We start from the raw sequence: 25,367 nt of genomic DNA, 5'->3' as shown, positions 1-25,367 counted from the left end.
CATTAGGGAGGCTGATGGAGACTAAATATCCTGAAAGGCGAGTGGAAGAAGTCTATAAGGAAAGAGGTTTCTTCAGGCTTGGAACAGCTCAGGATCAGGAATTCACAAAGACATATTAATGTTTTTATGAGTTAAATAAAACAGAAAACTCATAATCTATTTGTGTGAGTGCGCAATTTTTGAACTAGTGAGAAGTTTCTAGTCCTAATTTTACAAAATGTTTTGCTTATCATGCAGAGACAGTAATATAGTTCCTTAAAGGGGATTTCATTTGTCATTGTAGATGTGAGAAAATCCTTACGCTTCATACATTTGTTACAACTAAAGCGAATTCTGCAAATGTTGACATTGTTGCATTTTAAGACAGGACATATTTTTAAAAGATGTTTGACGGTTTCATTGTGTTCTTCTGTTTTCCAAGCAAAAACACTGCATCTCCAAGTATGGTGTCTTCACGTTTTTTTGGTACTCTGAACTTCTCTGTAGCTAACGTTTGGGGACAGTCCCAAAATAAGTGCTTTGCAGATACTGATTTGCAGGATTAGGTTTTGCTATTGGCATGTGGAACACACATTTTGAAAAGCAGGAATATGAAACGTTAAAGAAATTTCTGCAGTTTGTGAATCAGCGTTGTACAATTCACAAAGTGCTTTTTTCAGTTCTTCGGTAAGTGCTCTGCAGAACCACCTGAAATAGCAAGATGGGTGGCCGGACAGGTTCCAGATGATAGCAAACATCCCGTTCCCCCTGTCCTTCTTGGGATGCCCTGTATTCCCCAAGAGCAGCGGAGGATGGACAGGGTTTCGCTGGGTTAACGCTGCCGTGGAGCAGTCAGTCACTGATGCCCATGGAGAGTGTTCTCCTAAAATGGCTTCTCCTTTTCGTGTCCTTCCTGGAAGAGATGTGAAAGTGCTGGTGCCAAGTACAGTGATATTATGAGGGATATGTCTTCAACTGCTGAGTGTTCAATCACTTTCAAAAAACTCACAACAAATATAAATTTAGGGGTTTTAGCTGGTTGTGATTTTATTTGCTAACTGTAAGCAGTCCAGAATTTATTTTTATTGTGGTGGGTTTATTTTGTTAGTTAACTGAGCACTTTCCCTCCCCGCCCTGTTACTGCTCCGGAATTTCAATTCATGTTTTAGCTGACAGAGTAAATCTGAGTATTTTTATACATTTTCAAAGCCAGGGTTTATTGGAATTGGAAGGTCACATAGTATCCTGAATATAATGCTGAAATGCTGTTCTTCAGTTTCTCCACTTGATTGGTGTATGTTATCATGTGGATACAGAAATGAATGTGTTTATTCTTTCTCATTAGTAGTAGATAGTGACAGAGTTTTGTCTGGTGGTACTCTAAATTAACGTTGTGAAATCAAACCAGAATGTGATTTAGATTAATTTGATATAAATGTTTAAAAGCGTTAGAAGAGATGGTTGTGTTGAACAGAGATTTGGTTCCTGCAGCATGCAAAATCACATTTCCCTGTTTTGGAGCTCAGATGGAAGGGCATGCTTTGCTGAATCAGATAGGGTGATTCCTGATAAATGTATGTATTAAAAATGTGCCGTTATTTAACGGAAAGTTATGAAGACCATCTAATTCTTTCATGTGATTCTGTGGAAAGCTACAGGGAGCCTCCTGGGATTTCTTTCTCCCAGACATTTATGTGTAATTTTTAAGGGCTGTATTGTGCATGGAAGGCAGTGCCAGCTGTTGATTGTCATCTTTCTCATGTCTGTGATAAAAAGCCACTCAAGAAGGCTGAAATATGAGAACGTCATTAGCTTTCCTACTGGCAGAAGTGCTGAAAAAAGCCACAATAGAAAGAAAATAGATTGCATATTGAAATAATTAAAAAAAAAAAAAAAGGCAGCTACAATGAGGTTTTGTTTAGACCCTGGAAAAAGCAAAAACACGGCAAGGAGCTTCTACAGGCACAAAGGGGGAAAAGTGAAGTTGTGGCTGATGTGCAGGGGGGGTGTGGGAACCCTCTGCTGTGCATCACACACGAGTCCCGCTTGCGTTTTGTTGTCAGAACCCAGCCGCTTGGGTTGTTTTGTGGGCACCAGGTGCTACGTAGGAGCTCGTGTTTACTGTGACTGATGTGTATGTCGTGCAGCTGACTTCAGGGGGAGAATGGATTTCTGTTTTTAAACTGATCTGTGGTGGCATTGTCAGCTTATTTTTTTAAAAATTTAAAATCCACTTGGGTTACTTGAGATAAAAGGTGGGATTTGTTTAAAGATGGAAGATTAATTAAAAAAATAGCAAGATGCCCCTGATGTGTCTCATGTAGTTAGGAAGCAGAAGGGCCACCATTTCAAAATAAAAACACAAACTAGGCAGTAAGTGGTGCTCTCTGTGCAGACACAGCTTAAAAACCGTGTGTTATTCAGGATTGCAAACAGAGCCCAGTTATGGTTTTCCTTGAAAATCTTTTGATTGTATTGGAGGAACACAGAGAGATGTAGATAAAGCATGTATGCTGTGTATACAACAAACTCCAGTTTTAAAGTGTATATATGAGGAAGGGAATAAATACCTCATTTTGCACTGCCTCCTAAGGTGGAGGGAGGGAGGCAGGGATGGAGTCGGGAGAAAACGGAGGCAGTGGAAACAGCAGCAATATGTACGCTTGCCTGCCTGTCTCACATTAATGGAACAGCTTGCAAGGTCTACAGGGAATTTGCATTGGCTCTGTCACTGGTATTATTTAGTTCCTTATTTATTGCTAGTGGCTTGATTGTGCTGTATTTTCCCAGCAATGAAAGCTTTTAAAGATCATGTCTGACTCCTTTTGGACAGTGCTGTCCAATTTCTCTCTGCCTGCTACCAGCATGTTGAGACGATCCAAAAGGTAATCTAAGGATTTTGCAAGTAATTCTTACGATGTTTTTCTAAGCTACTTGTTTTAATACTGTTTAGGCTTGCTTTCTTCTTTTTTCAACAGATTAATTCATATTCCTAGTATGTTGGGTACGATTTCTTAGTTTCTTAATGATTTGTAATTGCCTTCATTGTAAAAATCATACTGTGCAGATCCACCGATCATTCTTTTTGAAGGTATTTATTTAAATGCATTGTTCCTTACTTCTCATGGTATGTGAATGTGATAAGGGGTTTGATTCTACAAAATGATGGATAGATGCTTTACTGAGAAGAAGCTGCTTAATATTCAAAGTAGCAAAACGGTATTATGATGATATAGGCAGCACCAGGCAGGGCTTGCAAATATTTTGACTCATAGCACATAGTTTTCTTGGAGATATGCATAACCTTAAATTTTAATTCATTCTTAATACCTTTAGCTTTTTTTTTTTCTGGGAGATGTAAATATGTTAACATAGTAGTTAATAGGATCAGTGTTTGTAGTCACACTACTCTCTGGATTTTGATAAAATCACATTGAAGTGTCTGAACTAATGAACAGTATCAGATCTGATGCAGTACAGCGGTGTCCCTTCAAGACTGGGAAATATCAACATAATTATTGCTCATCAGGTGCTCTGTGGAGCTTAACGTATGTAGCCTGAAAACTTACTGGAGGAATAGACTTGGTGAGTATGGTAGGTAGTTAATCCCAACTAAAGCAGTGTATTCAGGTTTATGAGTAAACGGTTGCAGCTAGTATCAGAATCTCTCATCAGCTGATTTGTTGATACAGTTAAAAATCTATGTAGTACTCCGAATATAAGCTTTGACTCGATTTTGAGGGTGAATTTTGCTTATCAGCTATCAGAAGTGAAATTTAATCTTTTTAGAGGATTGTAGCTTCTAAATAGAAATATATCGAGGGGGACACACTATTTCCTGCTATCATTCCACTTCTATGGCTTAAATTTTATCAGTTAGTGATTTTTAGAAATTTTACTGGTGATGAAGAAAGATTTTGTAAATAAATTTAGATCTTAGTTGCAAAGAATCTCATTAGAGATGTTATTCTTTTCAAATACAAGTTTTGTTGTCTTTAGCCTGTTTTTTAAAGGAAAAGAGCTCCTTGAGATTCAGGCTGTGTGTTGATCTCTCTGCTCCCAGCAGTAAGTTTCAAACTCACTGAGCAGTTGCAGCAGTGGTTTGATGGAGGAACAGAAGTGGTAGAGATAAAGCTCAGTATTTCCTTATGGGTTTCTTGAACTTGTCTGGGGAGAGGAAAGGGAGGCAAATTATTGTCCTGTGCCTCCGTTTCCAAAGGATAAGGTAGGTAGGACTTGGCTTTCAGGTGCTTCTTGGCCACCAACTGGTGAGCATGGAAGCAGCATGGTATAATGAGGCTTGGCTCACTGTGAGAGCAAGGTGAGATGGGCAGAGCCGGGAGGAGCAGAGTTGGGTTAGCGCAGGGGAGGGAGAGGGGCCTTCGGTGAAGGAGGACACTGTTCTGTAAGAAAATAACCTGTGTTAGACCTACAGCTTATGGAGCAACTTGTGTATTCCTCGTGCTTGCAGAACTTTGTTTTTCTAAAGCATTCTAGATGGTGTTCTGCATGCATAAAGGTAGTATTTTGTGAAAATTCAATAGTCATGGACTTCCATACAGAGTGGACATCTGCGTGTTTCTCATAACAAAAATTAAGTATCTTTATTTTTCAATACCTTGATAGTATGCCATCTTGAATTTAAAATTAGACATCAAGGGCAAAAACAAACTAACAAGGTTTCAGGTGCAATATTTTGTCAGAAAACTCCTACTCAAAATTTACAATTCCATTTATTTGTTAGTAGTTGAAGTACAAAAAGCAAGAAATTGATCTGTAAATCCGCTGCACATCTTAATGGAAAAGAGATGACTTTTTATTGATTCAATCACATAAATGAGTATCAGATATTTCAAAATGATCAAACAGCTCTATGAGGATTCATAGCAGAGAGGAGCTGCATGAAGTCATAGGGTGGAAATCCTATTTCGCACAGCATGGAAACCACAGCCTTCAGTCAGCCTTAGAAATGAAATATTTGAGCATGTGTGACAGTTTGCTGGGAATATCACCTTCTGCCATGCTCTGCTGGCGGCCTGCCAGCTCTTCGCCTACTGTCTTGGGGGAGATGGGTAGGCAGGTTGGGCTGGTCTTACATGTATTGTGATAAATCGGCTGGTTCATACGACACACTGTTATATTGTGATTCTTGCCAGGGCATTGGTCCTGAAAAACATGTGTACATGTATGTAGTAACTTTGCTCCCACGAGCATATGGGCTATGAGGGCGGTCACCGTACATCTAGTGCGTTGCAGTGCCGGGAGCTGGGCCTGTCTGTGTGTTAATGTTCTCAGGATTGTGGCATCTGGGCACTTGGAATGAAGTACCATATTATTAAATGAATAAATATTTTTCTGTTTTAATTGGCCCCTTTTCAAAACATAATGCTCACTTCTTAGTAAACTTCTTTTAAAAATTATGATTGCAATTTAAATTTCTTCTGTAGCATTGCAATCTTGGGGCGTTTTTAGCCGCAGAGAATGTTTTGCTGTGTCAAATATTTGATACAATTTTCCTCTGATCTGTTTGTAAAACTTAATGTACAGTCCTACTGCATTTGTGATAGCTTGTGTGCTCTTAATTTTGGGCTTCTCCACTTTTGATTTCTCTTAGTTTTTAATTTGTTTTTGCATAGCAAAAGTGGGTTACTAGTGGTATTCTGACTGTATGGCACATTTCTCCGTAATGATGGCTTCTGATGTATACTAAAAATCCTAAAGGGCTTCACCCCCATATGGCTTTTCCTACATTAGGAGGCAAATGGGAAGGACTCTTCTTTCTCCTTGGTGCATTATGTTGAAATGAGCTCTCTCGTGCAGCTGGTGGGATTCTTGCTGCAGCTAATGGTACTGTAAAAGTGAACCATCTGCTCCTCCGGTCAAAGTGGCTGGATTGTTTCTTCTTGAGCATATTCCCAGAAGGATAGAGAAAGTCAAGAGCAAACTGTAAATACAGAAGTTTGTCATGGGAGGGGTGACGTAAACATAAATCAGGTTTATCTGTCAAACTGGTTCTGTATAAATATTTATGATTTTAAACTACAGAAGAAATATGAGAATTCCTTGGTTCAAAGGGCACGTGGGGTTGGTATTCTAGTATCAGCTGTACTGAGGCTTTACCTATTGAAATTGGATTATGGAAAGACAAAGCATCATTCTGATGTACTTAAATTAAATGTCTCTGTTTTTAAACCCTTTTGTTTCTTTGCGCTTTAAGCATATCTTGAATGTACTCTTGCAATTTGATATTATTAGCAGCAGTGTAGAATTGTGCACGTGGGTGTTTGTTGCTTTTGAAAAATTGACTGAGAATGATGATTTCTAATGTTTCCTCATTTTTTAAGCAGTTGAATCCTGTCTGCTTGGAACAGGCGGTGACTGTGGATTTTAATAATTTCACTTTTGTTTAGTGACTTTCTTTTTGCAAAGTTAAGACAGGGGAGACTTGTGTATTGAAGTGACTTAAAAGATACCTCTGGGTTATCTTAACAAAGGTGGATTTCTGTTAGGAAGGACATGCTGGTTTTGTGTCTACGATTGTCATTGATGCTTTAATTCTCTTTCCTCGCTTTTCTTTTCAGTGAAAGGGCATCAGTGATGCAGTAATTTGGTAATTTGTAACAAATCGCAGGAATTAACTACCCCTAAAGCATAAAACGATCTTTAAGCTGCAAGACACCTCTAAGATCACTGAGTCTATGGAAATAATTGTATTTCATTATAAACAATTCCTTGGTAACTAAGAAAAATGCTCTTTATTATTGAAATATTCACAAACAATAAGAGAAACCATGTTTCACTGGGGCATAGACGAGTGAGTGGGAAATAATCAGGCAGCCAAGAGCACGTAAACGGTGCTTTCTGATGCATTGGTATATTTGTGCTAACTTTTAAGCTACCATAACAGGACTGTGTTAGACAGTGAGTCCATACATATCCCTTCAAATGTATTCAGTGTCTTTTTTATGCTGATTCATCTGGATTGACATTAAAAGCTGTGTGTGTCAGAAGGATGCCACCTCCTCCATATATACGTTGTCACTCTGAAGAAAAACAAATAGTTTGACGCTAGCAGAATACCTACTTTTTTGTGGTAACATAAAGCTAATCTTAAAAATATGAGTCTATGCTATAATTAACTTTAAAGTGACAGCTGTCATGCCACACATTTCCTTGCTCAAATGAATAAAGTAAGAAATGTTTCCCTTATGTTGGGAAGGATGTGAAAGACCTGGAAATTTGATGCTTTTGATAATATTTAGCTCCAATTTTTTACCTAGCACAGCGTATTAAATGGCCTCCTGACACTCCTAATTGGAGAGGAAATTTCATTCAAATTACTTTTGCTAGTATTTCAATATGGCCTTAGGACAAAAACAGTTCGGGGGAGAAAAAAATTCTACCTTATCTTCTGAAAAGCTCTTTATGAGAATAGTCTTTTGGATTGTGTGAAAATGTAATGGGCATTTTGCTCACTAATGGATGAGTTTTGGGGGCCTTCTAGTACGCTCTCTGTTACAGGATATTTGTGCTACTTAATTACAATGAAAGAGACTGGTGTGCCATGAATGGAATGAAGGTCCTCCTAATAGCCAAAATAAGTGTAATGATTCAGAGAACACACCTGGATTGTTTGTAATTTCTAGTTTATTTGTGATTCTGTCTGTGTAAATTGGATTTTAAATTCATTTTCAATACTGTTTGCTGTTTCCCTGCTAGACTAAAACCCAAAGTGTCCTACAGGGTTAATACTGAAGTTCTAAGCCTTGAAAGCTCTTTGTTCAGATGGAAACTCTTGTATGAACACTTGGCTATAGCCCAGGACAAACCAGTTTTTCAAGTCAGAACTTTTGTGGAGAGGAAACCAAGCAACACACAAATCGTGGACAATTTCATGAATTATTTGGATCCTTCTCATGAAGGAGGCTGCTGAATATAAAATAATTTTATGCTGATGTTTTAAGCGAGCAAAAAAAATATTGGGGGAAAGAGACTGGTTTCAGAAGAGGTAGGAGGAGAAATGAGATTCTGAACTTCACAGGGGACACTGATATCAGTGCTACTATGGAAAATGAGACAGAAAAAGTATATACTGGCATGCGTCTGGCCTGGAAATGTGCAGTTCTTGTGTTTAATTGAAGTCGACACATTTGGGTTTTGGAATCCTTACAAAGTCTGTGCATCTGCTTATTTCAACTGTTGTTTGTCTCTGACAAGTGAATTTTAAATCCGGAGCGCCCATCAGCTTAAAGCTCAGGGATGGACTTGTAGAGGTATCTGGTTCTGAGGAACTGTTACCCAGGCTGTGACATTAATCTTTGCAGGTCCTTGTTCTTCTTTGAAGAGGTGCTGGGTTGTGGTGAGGAGCAAACTGAGAGACATGTTCTCTGGTGCACTTGGGATTCCCGTTACTTTAATGGCAGCTGAATGCTGATGTTAACAAGGAACTGTACACCTTAGGGCAAAAGGTTTTTTATAAAAATCAGACCTTATTTAAGGAACTGAGAGGAACAGTGTATGACATATCATCTTCTGTCACCATACACCTACCTGGAGGCAAATGACTTCGTTTTCAACCAGGTGTTGAACACTTAGTATTGACCACCATCTCAATTACCATATTGAGAAAGTATACATTTTTTCAAAGCATTAAGGAAGACACCTTTGAAGTGATTTGATTCTACATTTGCAGCTAATTATCAGCTATTTCCTGAATAGTTTTTCCCAGTCCATAGCCCTATTTTTTTTTTTTTTTTGCTATTATTTTGAGGACTGCAAAGTAATACCTAAGTGTTCTTTAGAGTAGATTTGTAGCTAAAATAATAAGCACTGCAGTAGTGAAAACTCAGAGTTTATTCCAAGCCTCTTAAAAGCTTAGTTTTAAAGTCTGTTCTGGCATGCTTGCTTTTGGTCCTACATCAGCTGAAGGTAGAAGGGCCCGGGGAATTGGGATTCAGAAAGGGAAAGCTTACGAGTCCTCTGTGGAGGAATCCTTATGCCAGATGTGAAATCCAAGCCACCTGATACCAGTCTCTTTGGCTAACATTTTAGGCAATGCTGTGCTAGAAATTGGACATGTTTTGATATTGTAGGCTTAATAAATTGTGATCTTTTCCGCAAAATGCCTCAAGTTTGAGGAGTCAGTATTCAACTGTGATATTTTATATGACGACAATGCAGACATGTATCAAAAATCTAAGCAAATATTATGCTTGTGTAGCGATATGATGCTTGCATTAGTCTCCCCATATCTGTTGCTGCCTGCTGTGTTTACATAGAACTAAGCATATCACTCAAACTACTCAAACTACTTCAGAATTAATGGAAGATGTAAAAGTCACTTCACGTGTTTTATTCGATGCTGAAGGAGTTACTTTTGATATCACAAGACACTGCCAGTGAGCATGTACTAGAGGAGAGCCACCGGGACCCACAGCGATGCGAGCCTCTATAGATTAAAATGTTCTGCAAGCACACATGAGAACAGTCTTTCCCTGAATATTTGATCTCTAAGGAAACTAGCCTGAATCCTGTGGTGGCATTTGAGATGACTTATTACCAGTATATTGTATGTTTTCCTGTCCTTTAATTTTGTTCCAGTCTTGATTGATGGTAAATTAGTACGTTACAATTAGCAGACTTAATTTAAATTAAGCATGATTGCTATGGAATTTGAAGACCTGGCTTTCTGTAAGTGTTTGCATTTGTCTTCCCGTGTGTCTTCATTTTTGTCCTTTCTGCAATTTTCTTGGGTTTCTTTTCGTTTCATGCTGGCCATGCTGGTTTCAGACTTTATGGTGGAGCAGAATTGGTATGGTGAGAAAGCTGTGATATGACACTCCCCAGCTCCCAGAACTGTATTTTACAACAATCTGTTATGTATACAGAAATAGTCTAATTTTATTTAACAGTCCTACCTTCCCCTACTTTGTCTCAGAGAAGATTTGGGCCATGTTTGCTTGTGCTTGTGAGTTTGTAGTAAAGTTTGTTACACATAATTTGTAAAAATAATACTTACCTGTTTCTAGTTCCTTTAATTATGAATAAGTGCATAAAGCATTCAAAAAGCTTTTAGTGGTTTCTTTGTTTGCATTCTCATCCAGTTTTAGCAGTGGTACATTTATTAGATATCTCCTTTTTTTAATAGCTGTGGAAATTATGGCTCTCTGATTTTACTAGGATTTAGTTTTTTCCTATTTTCTTTTATGATTCCTTTTTGTCATCACTGCTACCATCCATTTATTTTTGATACATTCGCATATTTGTACTTACTGCTCTCCACCATCTTATTGTAAGCGGAATTGATTTTGATTTTAATCTTCATCCGTCTTAAGTAGAATAGCTTGGAAAACAAGAATACTTTCTTAGGAGATGGCAGAACTGCAGCAAGCTTTAACTCTCAGCTTGTAGCTTTTAATGCTTGTGTTTTTCTTCTGCTGAATTTTGTGAGTGATTGTTTCAGATTTGAGCTCCTGAAATTTCAAAGCTCTGTGTGTGTATCTATAGTATGCGTTTGTATAGTTATTAAACGGGAACAACCATCCTTGTATGAAAAATTGATAGCAATTGGATAATGAACATTTGGCTCAGATAGCAAGTAAGCTTTACACAAAAGCATGAGGTTTAACATGTAATCAGGCTTGATTGTTTCAGAAACTTACCCTTGCTGGAGATCTGGGGGCTGCTTTTTGTGCCAGGGTGGGATCTGCACCCTGTGCCTCCCCCTCTTGTTCTGCCTTTTTGTGGTTTCATTGCTCCATTAACTTGAAATGCCTTCTACAGGCGAATTTTCTTATTATTTTTAAGTAGGCTGCTTATTTGATATGATACACACTGCAGTATAGTTAACTAATGTATTTTTGTAAGTCTTTTTTAATGTCTCTTAAGTTTGTTGTTTTTATCTGAGACGGTGGTTTATGGACAGACCTGCCTCCCTGAACAAGTAAGGACCAAATAACTGGATACTTGATTTGCAAGTGTAGTGTACGTCTGTACATAAGTTTACACCTGTTTTACTCTCTACACTGAGCATTTTCTATGTCCACAGAACTCTAGCTCCTGTCTGTCAACTTCTTTGACATATAGAGCCAACTCTTATGTAGGTATCCTTTTTCCCTCTCTGTTGTTCAATGAGGGTGTTGATTAGAAGGGTCCCAAGCAGCATTTCTTTTTGCAAAGCTGAAGGAAACAAACTGAGCAATATGTATTCTCTCTCAATGTCTGTTTTGGATTAAAGCAGCACGCCGGCATGCACGTCTCGCCTTTATCTTGCTTTAGTGGGGAACAGCTCTGCTCAGCCCCTCTTGAGTCCAGAGCGGCTCAGCCCCTTTTGAGTCCAGCCCAGTCCAAGCACGGCATGTCCCTCTCTAAGACAGCTTAGTCCTGAACAAATGTCAAAAAGTTTTGTAGTTTACTTGCTGAGATTACTGTTTTGCTAAGCCTGGTTATTTTCCTAATATGTCCATTAGACTATTATCAGCCTACCGTAGCAACCTCAGGCTTTGCTTGTATTTTATAGAGATATTTTTGAGGATTTTTCTCCCATCTTTGTGTGTGCAAATGTAATGAGTGGCAAATTGTTTTCAGCCCTTCTGTTTGAAGGGCTTTGGGGGCTGAATGTTTTTGTGTGCGTGTGCGCGTACATACATATGTTTTAATACGTTCACAGGAAAGTGTTTTTCCTTTCTTGAGAAAAAGAAACTTTCTTCATTAGACTGTCTATAGAAGCAACCTATACTTATTAAGAAATGTTCCTGAGATGCTGCTGAATTTTGTGGGTTTTGTTTTGTTTTGTAAGAAGCTGCTAAGAGTTGGGAAACATTATTAATTTAGAAAGGGGAGGGTCTTTTGTAATGAAAATACAAAGTAAACTCTTACCTTTTAGTTTAGAAGCAAAAATATAAATTTAGGGTATCATTGTAAGGTAGGCAGATTAAGACTGAGACTTTGATTTTCTGGATCTACTACATAATCTACTATGTTTTGCTATAGAAGATGAACTTGTGAATGGTTTACACATTCAGTAATTTATTTTTTTTTACATTGAAGCTCTGCAAAATTCAAAAAGGTGGAGCTGCAGTCCCAGTATGATAAAAGAACATGGTTCTCATAGCAGGCAATGGTTGGAGCAATGCGTGGGTCAGAAATGTAGGAGGGATGGAGTTGATGTACCAGTGGTGCAAAGCATGATAAGATATGTTGCAGCTTACCTTGGTGGATTTTTGTTAAAGGTCAGATATTTTGGTCACTTTGGCTTCTGAGATACATCCAAAGTATCTAGGAAGCCTTTGTATCGAAAGCATGTAGAAGTGAAAAATTGAGGGATGGTGATTTTACACAAAGCTACCTGAAATGGTGAGGAATCGGTTGTAGAAGACGACTTGGGATGTGGACTTGTGTGTCTAACAACACACTCTCCCTGGTGTCTGCTCTTCTAGCATGCTTGTCCGGATCCGGTGCCGTGTTGTGTTCAGGCTTTTCTGTACTCTAATGGATTGGAAAGCGCTTGCAAGCTAAATATGCCAGATGGTTCTTAGGAAAGTTGATGTTGTCCATCTTGCCCCTTAGGAGAAACAAGGAGGGCAATAAGTAAGGCTCGTCTGCTAAATAGCAGTAGCACCAGGGATGGAAGCATGGCCCAGCACTTGTTAGCCTAAGAGTTCGCCTAAAAGCCAAAGTAGGATTGTAGTTCTAGCTAGTATGAAAGCATACCATAAAGAGAAAATTCTGCCAGGCAGGCACAAAACCTGAATCTCTTCAGTAGGGTTGTTATTGTTAATCTCCACAGTTGGAAAGATGAGTCTCACCAACAGGGCAAAACCTTTCCAGGGGAGCTGACAAGAGCACAGGGCCTCTCCACCTCTTCCAAACTACAGTTTGGGAATAGTCAGCTCCCGCAGCGCGGGGTCCTCAGTGCAAACCAGGGATGCTGCTGGCTGACGGACAGGGAGATCTGCTTTCCACCTATGGACTAAGCCTATTCAGCTTGGGGTCTGCTGAACCACAAGTATTTCTACATTCCCAATTTTGGAGGGAGGGCAGCGTTCAGAGACAGATAGATCTATCTATCTATCTATCTATCTATCTATCTATGTATACATATAATTTTTTTTTTTCTTTTTCATTTCCCATGCTCTGTCTGTAGTAGGGTTTCCTTTGAGTACTGTCTGCTCTGGCATTTGCCCTATCTGGCAATAATTTAAGACTGGTCAGACCTGATAATTTGTATGAACTAGAGGAACAGATTTTCGACTCTGTCGAGTTGTGAAAAGTCTATGTAGTTACAAAGGTATTGTTGGCACATCATCTTTTATGAGCTTCTGTATAATCTATTGAAAAGTTTCTGGCTGTGAATCATCACTAGAAAATAAACTGTGGATGCTGTTTTTTTAGGGAAAAGATTACCTTTTGATTTGAGTATTTGACACGGGAAAAGTGTAGAATTTATCACTCGTATATCAATTTTGTTGGTCTAACCCTCAGAATATGTATTTTTAAAATTTGGCAAATAATTTAATTGTAGCCATCTTAGTCCCATTTACATTCATAATGCTCCCACCCTGGTTATTACTCTACTGCATGACGGTGTGAAAATCTGTGCTCTATGTGGAGAAGGCAACTCCATTGACACAGTCTGATTTGGAGATTATTTCCAAAATAATGTATTGTTAGAATAGCTTTTAAATTAGATATGTAATTTACCCTCACACTGAGGTTTGAAACTGCAATTAGTTGGTAACGTGATAATTTGTAACAGTTTTTGATATTTAAACTAAGAAAGTGCTCTGAAACAAAATGAAGAGAACGGTTCATGTTGTGTGCTACATAGCAACCGAGTGATTTTTCATATTTTTTCGTGCAAGATTTCTATTAAACCTCCTCACTTTTGAATCTTGGAAAACTGTTTCTTTTCATTTTCAGCCCTTATGCTTAGTTTTCTGGATGCATCTTTGGGGAGAGTGTTTAGAATAGGTTTGTCATATTACGCACCTGTATATCATTGTAAGCTACACAGTTAAAAGATTTGAAACAATATAAAATCACTTTGTCATTTCATTCTTGAATTTGTTTGCTTGGATTTTTTGGAGGAAAAAAAATGTGATAAGCTATCTTGCATGAGAATTGCCGAGTAGAGACTTACTTAAAAAGCAGTTATGCTATGCGAAGCATTTAATAATAGAGTCGGAGGAAATGGGAGATGAAAGTACGCAGTTATGCTTAGTTTTCATTAAATCATCCTTTCACACTTTGTGATGTAGCTTCATGGCGGTATAATGCATAACACAACTGAAGCAGGAGATAGTAATGCTTGAGAAGGTCAGTGTATGTTTTCTCCCATTAAATACTGTCTATATTTATTCTGGGGCATCTATTCCATAATCAGAGATTTTTTTTTTCTGATTTTTTTTTCTTTTCATATAAGAACAAAGATAGGTTTGGAGTGTATTTGCAAGGGAGGAATATTTCAGAATGAAGTGGCTTGATTTAGTTGAGAATGGCTGTACCAGTCATTGTAATTTGTTGTGACATTTCATTTTGTTTGGCTTTGCAGAGTTGTTCCTATGTTGTTAATAATGCAAACAGTCTGGACTATACAGCCTGGTGTAAGCAGGTGTGCACCAGCCTCAAACATTTCACAAGTTAGACATAAATTTGGTGTTAACTGGCAATTTTAGCCTTTTCTTTCATAATTTCTTAGCTTGAGGTGATGCTGCTTCTTGAATTTGAGCTCTAAATGAAGAAGTAGAAGGGTTTATCTAACACATAGCTTGTTTTAGATGGAAAGAAAATGGTCTTTCATGCAGTAAGTTAATTCCTAAGTACTAAAATGTTAATTTTCTTTAAAACAAAAGAACGAGTCTACACCCAATTTACCGCATGCTTTGTAGGTCTTGCATTGCTTGACTCCTCGTTCGCTTCAGTTAGTGTGTTTGTTAGCATGCTGAAAAGTGTGGTATTATGAAAAAAGACGTTCTTCATGTTTTTTACCCTCCATGCTCTCTTTGGATATCTGTACAGAAGTGCAGCCCACACTTCACAAGCTGACTGTATCTTTCATCTCTGTGCTCCTTGTCCTGCAGAATTCACATCTTTCCACAGTCATCCGCACAGTGACTCTAATTTACTGGTACCAGCATGAGGCATAGGAACACCCCTCAACATCTTACTTTAATACAGAAGGGAAAGGCTTCAGCCATATAGGCAAAACTTTTCTCTTGCTTCATGGCAAAGTGAAGGTTTCTTCACTTTCCAAGAAGACTTTCTGATACCTTATAGATGATTGCAAAATTTCTTCCTCTGAAGCAGCTCATACATTGCAAAAATCTGGATTAATATGAAATAGGCATTAAAAAAAAAGGAGGGAGGGGGATGAAGTTTTTCATCCTGCATAGAACAAACACCCTTGAACACGGAAAGAGTCTGCAGCAGCCTGGTACAACTGTCACCTACAGCAAGCTGGAAAACTGAGAGCCAAATGTCCAGTTATAAAAAAGTACTTATTTGTCCAGTTTATTTCCTCTCATGAGTTTCAATACAATGGGCAATGCAAATTTGAGAAGAGCCTGGCTTGTTGAACAACTTCCATCTGTTTCTGTAGTTGTAGTCATTGTGGTTGTAGTAACTAGTCCATGCAAGCTTCTTGTGGAAGAGGATCCTGCACTCATGCCATTGGTTTTCCTTGCTATTTTTGTTTAAGGCTAAATTCCTCTAGGTTCCGGAGTTCAATCCTATTTGAAATTCTTCGACAAGATGGGGGAAAGAGGAATACTGTCTGCCAGTCTCAAGGTCATGGGAGTTGGGGTTTGACCTTACAATGGAATGGATGGCAGGGAAAGACTGTCTAGAGGTGCACTGGAGAAAGAATCCTTAGTTGTTTCGTCTGGACAAAGTAACCAGGAAGGGATCCAAATTACTCATGAGACTTAGCAACAGGAAAGAGATGCTGCTTTCGTGGGCGACACTGGGAAGAGGATAGTTCTGTGTCTGTTGTGATGGAGAATCTGTCTGCGATCTTTAAAAAGTTGCTTGTTGGACTTGTGCTTCCATTCTTCAAGTCTTAAGAGAGTGTAACTGTATTTCCTTAAGAGAAAAGAAGAAGTGTTTATTGTAGGAATGTGCAAACCATCAAACCTACACCATGAATAATAACACTTTTTTTCCCAGTTATTCTAGGATGAATAACTTTTAAACTATTCTTGAACATGAAAAAAATATAATCAGTTGAACCAGATGCTTACTTATTCTTATCTATTTTAGAGAACTAATTATCCCTGTTGTTGGTAGTGCTAAAGCTTACAAAATTGCTTCCATCTTTGAATTACTATAATTAAGACAATAACTTCCACATCTAGTTAACATTGCTGCGCAGCTGGTGCATTCATTGACATGCAGATTTTGGATTTTGTAAATTTTCTGCCATTGTGAATAAAAATTTTAAATACTTATTTTCATTTCCAAAATGCCTGTTTGTCATAAAGAAGTCTTTGTAAAGCAAATCAACTGAAACCAAAGTCCTGTAACATCAGAGGAGAATCTAGTTAAATTTGGTTAGGTGATAGTACATTTTAGGAAAATATGTAACCACAAATAGCTTTTGTAGGTGTGATTGCTCTGAATTTTGGATCCCATTTTGTAGGGATTTGGGCTCACTGAATTAAATGCTGAATCAGGAACAAGTCTGATGCTGGACTCCTGAAATTTTATTTTGAAAGGAGTTATTAGTTAATGTAAGAGTTAATCCAGCAGTCTGACAACCTGAGGTAGTTTAGAAAACTAGAACTCTATAATTAAAGATCACTAATATGAATCATATGCGTTAATGATTACTAACCAAAATGTGATCTAAACTATAATTTTTCTGTACATCTTTTTACTTCAAGTTGATTTCTATCAAAGTTGATGGGAAGACTCGTGCAATCGGTGCTCATCTTGTTTACTTCCATATTCAGCAGCTTCAACTATGAAAAATTTTTCAAGGCCTATAAATTTAGATTCATTATTCATTTCTAATAACCAGCAACACTATGAAATTACTTGATAGTGGTGCTGATTATTTTTTAATTATTATTATTATTTTATTTGTTTATTATTTTGTTATTATTTTTTATTAATTGTTTTTCTGTGGCCCTTGCTTTCATTACATGAATGCCTCATGGACATTAATCAGTTTTGCTCGGTGAGTTAGAGATGTCCCCTGAGTAAACTGCTAAAATAAAGAATCAAATATTGATTTATGCTGAAAGTGAAACACTGATTTCTTTTTCAGACCGAAAATGCGTATGAAACCAGGTGTACTAATGGTGCTCATTTTAGAGGCTCAACATCGAATTGTCTGTTGGTGCATAGGACAAGGTTTGTTAGGGTGTAGTTGAAGAGCGCCCGGGCTGCGTGCAGCTCGCAGGTACGCTACGAAATGTTCTCATAAATAATGCTAGCCAAGGGTGCTGGCTCCAGAGCACATTTCAGTGGGTCCAAAACCAGTGTCCAGTTACCAGACCCATGTCCGATGTCCCGCAGTGTTCAGTTTCAAGAATGCGCTGGGAACGCTTCAGTACACATAACAAATGTTATTTTTACTGCAGGCAGAGAAGTTAACTCTAGAAATAGTAAAAGCACAATTTCCGTAGTGATGGCAAAGGCATTGTTTCAAATATTTCTATATAAACTATCGATTTTGCTGTGCATGTAAGTGGAGTTGCTCTCGTGCTCTCATAGATTTCTAGACTTGGGTTTGGCGGCGTGGGTGTGCGACCTTGGTGGCACCGGAGGGCAGGGGGTGGCAGCAGAGGTATTTTCATGTTGACAGCCCTCCAAAGCATTCCGCTGCCTGGAGCTTGACCCTGCGACTCTGGGCAGTACAGGAGCTCTGCGCTGTTAAGATCATATTTTGCCTAAAGTGGAAGACCTGGAGGGGGGTTGTTTGTTGAAATTATGAAGTGGGATCTGAGAAAAAAAGGTTAACGAGACCCATACCAAATTGTGAGAGGAAAGGAGCGTCAGGGTCAGGTTCGCCTTACATATAATGAAAATAGCAAAACTTTGGCATATAAAGAAATAATAATGCTTGGAATCTCTCTGGACTGCGTAAGAACTTTATTTTTTTTCTAGTTAAAATACTCAGAGACATACAGGTAACGTTTTCTCTTTCTACTTTCTCCTTCTACTCCTGTTTTCTTATGTAGATTGAATTATTTTTAGGGCAAGAAAACATATAGTATTGTTTGGAGAATTCGTGAACAGTAATAAACAATAATTAATGCAATTTAAAGGATTAATAATGCGATCTCCTCATTATCATTGGCCTCATAGCTCAGTGTTGAGCCCAGTATCGTCTGTCTGGCTAAAGTGCATCTTCCAGGAAACCATTTTTTCTTCATTTGAACTGTTTCTGCCGACACTTTAATGGACTAGTCTGAATTTCTTTGGCACAAAGCCCTGGTTAAAGCCAGCCTTAGTTCTTTCATATTTAGCTGTTCCTCTTTAGGAGGTGCTCAAACGCTGTTGTAGTGACTTCTTGGGGGAGGTCACCCAACTGAAATCTTCATGTTACCTCCTCCCATCCCCCCTTTTTTTGTATTTTTGTGACTAGCAGGACTTCATCACTCTTGTTCTGTAGTTTCTGTGGGCTTCCAAGGTCTATTAAAAGTTTTGTATATATATATATCCAGAGAGCTCTCTTCAACCACTAGACACTATGATTGTATTTGTTTGTATATTATTCTCATCATATAACATAGATTCAAGAAATTAGAAATTCTGGTTTTAGCCTGTATTTAAGCTTTGCCTTATTGCCAACACACATGGTTCATAGAAATGGCTAAATGGGCCTAAGTGGTGTTCTCCCTTCCCACGTTAGAGATCCAGGGAAATTGAAAGTTATCCAATTTTGGAGGTGTAAAGAGAATAATTTTTTTATTCCTAACTTGGGGCGCGGCTTTCACTCCAAGCCCTTCCCTCCTCTGGGTACAGTTGTGTAAACCTGACCTATTTTAATGGGTCTCAGCTGTGCTTGCTCTCCAGCCACTTAACCCTTTCTCTTTTGATTCCTTATCTTTGCAAATATAGCAGAGAAAACGGGTTTGTAAAACTCAGTTCAATTTGGCAAATGCAGGCAAGCAGTTAAAAGGCTCTGAGTTTGGGACAGTTCATGTTCCCCATTGTGCTGCAATTTAAATATACCAAGTTTCCATAGCCAGCTCCAGACATCGCTGTGGTAAAGTGTATTTTAGGAACTCTTTTTAGCAAAGGGCTATGACCATGGAGGATGGAGCTCTATTTTTCTCACTGTACTAGTGTTTTATATTGAGCAAACTTAAATTCTTGCATTGTAATTTTTATTAAAATAGCCAGGATTGTTTTATTTCTTACATAGTAATATATATTATATTAGAATACTCAGGACTTCCGTGTTGCAAGAAAGATTTTCTAGTAATGTAAACATAATGTTTATCTGGTATTAATGTTGGAATTGAGTATTCTGGTTTTTTCAGCTATTACTGGAATAGAGTGACTGAAAATATATTTAAAAAATCATGAACTGAGATTTTAAGCTTCTTAAAATCAGGCTGTTAGTTTTTCCATACAATGTACACAATGGCAATCAGTTTTTGGATGGACTGTTGTTGAATAATACATGAATGTAAATGGAGATTGTATGGAATCAGTTGGATAATTCTGAGGAATGCTTTAAGTACACTGAAGAGCCTGAATAGCAGTTAATGGTGCTTCAACTTTATTACTGTTTATTATAGTTGGCAGTGCAATTGTATTTTTTTCTGCATCGAGTTCTCTAGTTTCCTATAGAACAGCAATAAAAAAAGCTTGCAAATAATAATAGTCAGATGCACTGTGTCCTGTGGCAGCAAAATAGTTTTGCATTAAATTGTAGTTCTTGGCAGTCTGAGCGTGTTTGTTGTCGGGCAGCCTCAGAAGATCAGCCGGTGCAGGAGGGACCGAGGCAGACATCAGCATTCGGAGCTCTGCAAGCAAACAGCCTTTGCATGCGCTGCGGTAACCCAACGTGGAGCTTCGCAGGACACCTCCGGAGCTGGGCCAGCGAGCTCCTTGTTCAGCCCCTGCTCAGCCTTCCCTGCTCCTGTCTATTCTCCCACCCCCTATCAAGACGAATCTGATTTCAGTTACCTGTTTTGAGAACTGCTGAAGTTAGCAGAAATGTTTCTGCCACGTAGAAAGCAAGTTAGAGGTACAATGAATAAATGTACGTAGCTTTAATACTTGGTTGGTTGTGAGATTTTGCTGGGAACGTGGACTGTTTATTCATAGACAAAAAGCTGGACATGAGCTGGCAATGTGCTCTCGCAGCCCAGAGGGACAACCGTGTCCTGGGCTGCATCAAAAGCAGTGTGGCCAGCAGGTCGAGGGAGGGGATTCGCCCCTCTACTCTGCTCTGGTGAGACCCCACCTGGAGTACTGCCTCCAGCTCTGGGGTCCTCAGCGTAGGAAGGACATGGACCTGTTGGAGCGGGTCCAGAGGAGGCCACAAAAATGATCAGAGGTCTGGAGCACCTCTCTTATGAGGAAGGGCTGAAAAAGCTGGGGCTGTTCAGCCTGGAGAAGAGAAGGCTGCGGTGTGACCTTATTGCAGCCTTTCAGTGCTTAAAGGGGGCTTATAAGAAAGATGGGGACAGACTTTTCAGCAGGGCCAATAGCGATAGGACAAGGGGTAATGGTTTTAAACTAGAAGAGGGTAGATTCAGACTAGATATAAGGAAGAAATTTTTTACGATGAGGGTAGTGAAACACTGGAACAGGTTGCCCAGAGAGGTGGTAGATGCCCCATCCTTGGAAACATTCAAGGTCAGGCTGGATGGGGCTCTGAGCAACCTGATCGAGTTGTAGATGTCCCTGCCAATTGCAGGGGGGATGGACTAGATGGCCTTTAAAGGTCCCTTCCATCCCAAAGCATTCTGTGATTCTGTTTAAACAACAGGAAAAGTGGTGATCAGAAAGTGATTTAAATATCTAGTTGCTCTTGTTCACAGCTCCCATGATTTAGAAATGTTTCCCTTGCCCATTACGATTACTTTTATCTTCTTTAGAGCTAAATGTTTGCTACTAGTAATCACAGGCTGGGAAGCAAATGGAGGAACACATCGTTCTCTTCATTTGGCTAAGTTGTGAAACTCTGGTGGGGGAAAAAAAAAAGTCTCAACTGCCTCATATGGAATTGTCGCTTTCTTTGCTGGAACAAGTCATGGCAGTGAGTGGTGTTGATTCGGCAGAGGGCTTGTCTGAAACTCGCTTCGCAGAGTTTTCTATTGGTATTGCCGCATGTGTTTGCAAAGGTTCTTGAATCTCAGGTTTTAAGTTTTATTAGTAATCCTGCTCATCTGCTGAACTGTGCTAACACTTTGCTTCGTAGTTTTAACTCCGCCCTAAGGAATGTGCTCTGGTTTCTTATAGTAATAGCCAATAATTGTAACAGATTTATTTGCTAGGTTGGATATTGGTAAGAATATCTGAAGCACTCTGGGGTATTTTACAGTTTTCTGCTTTTTGTGTGATTTGTAAAGCATGAGTTGCACATAATTTGTGAATCAGGAATGTGTTGTCAGCTATCTCTAGTAGCCTGTGCAGCATGAGACACAGTTTTTGTATTGCTTCCAGCGTATTAAAACACTTGTTGCTGACAAAGTACCTTTCGGCCCTGTATGTTTACTTCTTTGCAGGGTCACTACTGAGATTGAGAGCGTGAGGAAATACCGACCAAAATACCGAGAGATTCCTCCTTATCCAAAAGACATTCTGCAGGACCTGCTTTCAGGTGCTTTTGTTCATCTGACCATGCCTTATCGTTTTTCTTTCTTTCTTTCAGCTGTCGGACAAGCAACAGAAAGAGTTTGATCGTAACATCCAGCACATCTCCAACTCTTCCACGACCACATTCCCCCCTTCATGGACACGCAGGTAACACCCTAGGACTGCTTTACCTGGGAATCATTAGGAAAAATGTCAGTGTTCATTGTAGTGAGTTTGAACATATTGATAATCTACAACAAAATATGCTCTTTGAAAATCAATCTGACTATAGTTTTTCACCTTTTCTAACTTGTAAGAGGGTCCTTATAGTTTCAAAATAAATGTTTTATGTCCTCATCTGTTCTGCACTTTCTAGTTCACTACCATATCCATCCTCCACTCTTTCTGGGGAATTCAGTCCTCTTACGTCCTGCAAAAGAACCTGAGATGGAGAACGAAGTAAAATAAATAAATACATTTAAGTAAATATCTTGTTTTGAGTCTCCTAGCATGGTTAATTTGTGCCAGTGATTTAACTGCAGTTCTCATGAGAAGAAACATCCTGCTTGTTTCTGCATGCCTCTGGCAGCCCGCCAGCTGTGCAGTGTGCCATCTTATGGTATCTCTATCTGCTACTTAGAGCAACATGAGATGTTTAGGATTCTTTTTTTTTACGTTACTACCAGTTTTACCGTGGCAGCAACTGGGAAATGCTCATTTCAGAGCAAATGAACAACTGCTTCTTAGTTATTGCGGTTAAGTGTGTGGAGATGTTCTTTCTATAGAAAAAGAAAGAATGATTGTTCAGCCTACAGTAACTACGGATTTTCAGAAAGGGTCACGCATGCAGATTCAACAGCTTGCCTGAACAGCATGTTCCCTTGATGTTTTTATTGCTGAGGGAGGTAGGTGATGTGTGACTACATTGTTTTTGATATTTCAAAATGCCAGAGAAGACAGTTGGGCTTCAGGTATGACCCTAATGGGCACCAGTCAGTAGCATGAAACAGCTTGAACATTTGTGGCACATCATCCACAGTGGAGCCTGTCTGGAAGGACATCACTGTTGCATGTAAGACAAGGAACTATTGTTTTCATTATAATCAGACTTTTCCTCCTCCTACATGGCAGTATGTTCTGTAAATACTTTCTGGAGATTGAAACTAAGGAAATGCTGAGAAAGAACAGCAAATTGATAGTAGCTCAGCTAGAAGGAGCCATCTGCTTCTGTTTGCAGAGCATTGCATCTCGAGAGGTGACATCTAGCCTGTTGAAAAGGAAAGAGAAGACCAAAGTTATTGTTCAGGGATGCCCATGAAATCCTTCACCACCCTAAGTTTTCATAAAACTTTGTAATACTTGCTTGGGATGCTATAAAGCTGGAAGGCTGGGAAGTTACTTTAATGACATTGTTTTATTAAAATGGCCCATGATTTTCAAATTAAAATGTTAACAAGATCTTAAAAGTAGTATATTAAAACCATTTTCTTTTTGCTTCAGCATCTCAGATAAAATACAGGGCCAAAAATGTGCAATTCCCTTTCACTTCAAACTCCCTTGGTTCTGTTGTGTGTGAGTATGACAGTGATAGCTATGTAAAATTTGGTTTCAACAAGGCATTTTTCCTGGTAGAGATTCTCCACTTAGTCATGTTGTGCTCTTTACTTTTGTCTTAGAGTTGATGTATATGTTGGATTTAACAAATTCTAAATCAGCTGTACAAGCCTTTAACTAAAGCGATAGAGAAAGACGCTCCTCAGAATATGGAAAAAGTGTCCTTGCTTGGCAGATTGCAACAAGATGTTGACGTGATCGTTGCTCAGAAGACAAATGCAGAAATGTTCACAATAGAAACATTTACATTTACTTTTGATTTGCTTTTCTCCTCCGTCTATTTAAAAAATGAAAAATTGCTCCTAGTGGTTTTGATGCCATCTCAGGCTTTACAAGCTTATCTTTTATTAGAAGTATGTGACTGTCTTCTAGAAACTAGAGTAACTAATCAGTGGTATGCCATCTTTCTTCAGCAGTAATTGTCAAATATTTCCATTTTTTGTTCTGATGTTGCATATGGGATTTAAAACTATTAATTAAAAGGATGTCCTTTGTGACCTCCATGAATAGCCAGTAGAGCATAGAAAGACAAATTACTTGTAATTTGAGTTCTCTACCAGTACTATTTTTAGGAGTCTTCCCTGGGAAAAATAATTTATTCAAGAGACAAAAGTAGATGAAATTTAGAGTAGAGACACAAATATTTTCTTAAGAAATATCATATATGAGATGTGAATTTGAGAACAGGCTGTGATATTTGTTTAGTATTTGAACAGAATCTGTCAATCTGTTTGTTCAGGCACATACAATGATAAGTTACTAAGAAATGCTGGAGGCTCTCCCTGGCCTCTTTTGTCTTGAACACGCTCTTCTTAATGCCTGTTCTGAACCTCTCTTATGAATCAAAGGAGCAGCAAGCATGCAGAGAAATCGGGGAGGCTTTCTAAAATGTTTCTGTTCAGAAACCACTCTAAAACAGAGTCCTGTATGGCGCTAGCCTCAGGAGTTATTTTTCTCTATGTGATGTAAAAGTCAGTGGGTGTGATGGAGCACAGGCAAACGGGTGTGATGTCTGTCAGGCAAACCTGCCTCCTAATGAACACTGATACAGGCAGATACACTTACTATCTGAAGCAGCATCCAGATAAGATGCCAGGCAATTTCATATCCTAGAAAATTTAGAGGAAAAGTAATACTTAAGAGATCTCAACATTTGAGATGGAAGTACCTCCAAACAATTTTAACTTTGCCATGGAATTGCTTCTGATTTAAGAACATTTAATGGATCTGAAGTGTGCCAATTCAGTTTTCAAACTGTATGCAATAATGTTTTCCAAAATGAGCTGGGGCCTTGATATAGAAAGCTACAGCTTGTTAACTTTGTGGGAAAGTCACTCTGCTTAGTCACCCAGAGTTGGATCAAAGTGACCAGTTTTAGGAGTACAGGTTTGAACATCCTCCTTTTATTCTAAATTCTTTTTGTTTCAAAATCAGAGGAAAAAAAGGTATACATGTGTGTTCCTTACATTTTTTTTTTTATTTGTTTGAATCCATTTTTTTAAATCTGAAAATTACAGAGAAGGTGTGCACAGTACGCCTGTTATAGCAATAAGATCTTTAGCTGCTTGTGTTAATATTCAGCAAATAACGTTAGTGTATCCTATGTAGAAGACCACAACTTTGTCTTTTGTATTTATTTATTTTTACAAATCTCAGAAGCAGGCTTTACAAAATGGTTCTTGTGTAAGTTTTTGGACTCATTTCCTATCTGATGAATGTCATGTCTGTAGATGACAGCTGAGACTTTCACCTATCTGTTGCGTGTAAGGTCCAGTTTTGTACTTTGAGGGTAGCGGATGCACAAATGCTTAGGCTCCATCCTTCTTCCTGTGTCTGGAAAATGTAAAGGTTCATGCCTGAATTATTAACGTTCATGTAACTGCGTTGATTTACCTAATGGGTAATCATTCTGTGTAACAGCCTCCCTTGAGGCAGAGTTGTTTCAGGTTCAGTAGTAGCCAACTATAACCCTTGAGCAACAGGGGAACTTACCTTTGCTAACAGAATAAATAGGG

General features: G+C 38.7%; 1 protein-coding gene across 13 annotated transcripts in view; it reads left to right on the top strand.

Annotated features, from left to right (window-relative positions):
- MAST2 (microtubule associated serine/threonine kinase 2) overlaps nucleotides 1-25,367 on the top strand; it is a 199,776-nt gene that overhangs the window by 105,677 nt on the left and 68,732 nt on the right. For all 13 annotated transcript variants that reach the window (XM_082313777.1, XM_082313785.1, XM_082313775.1 and 10 more), the window contains one exon: nucleotides 21,815-21,906. In XM_082313777.1, coding sequence (XP_082169903.1) covers nucleotides 21,815-21,906 — 92 coding nt within the window. The remainder of the gene's footprint in view (nucleotides 1-21,814; nucleotides 21,907-25,367) is intronic.

Source organism: Platalea leucorodia, assembly GCF_965183815.1.
Source record: "Platalea leucorodia genome assembly, chromosome: 5".
Taxonomy (NCBI): domain Eukaryota; kingdom Metazoa; phylum Chordata; class Aves; order Pelecaniformes; family Threskiornithidae; genus Platalea; species Platalea leucorodia.
Note: the sequence above shows the minus strand (reverse complement) of the source record. Positions and strands in the feature narration are given on the sequence as shown.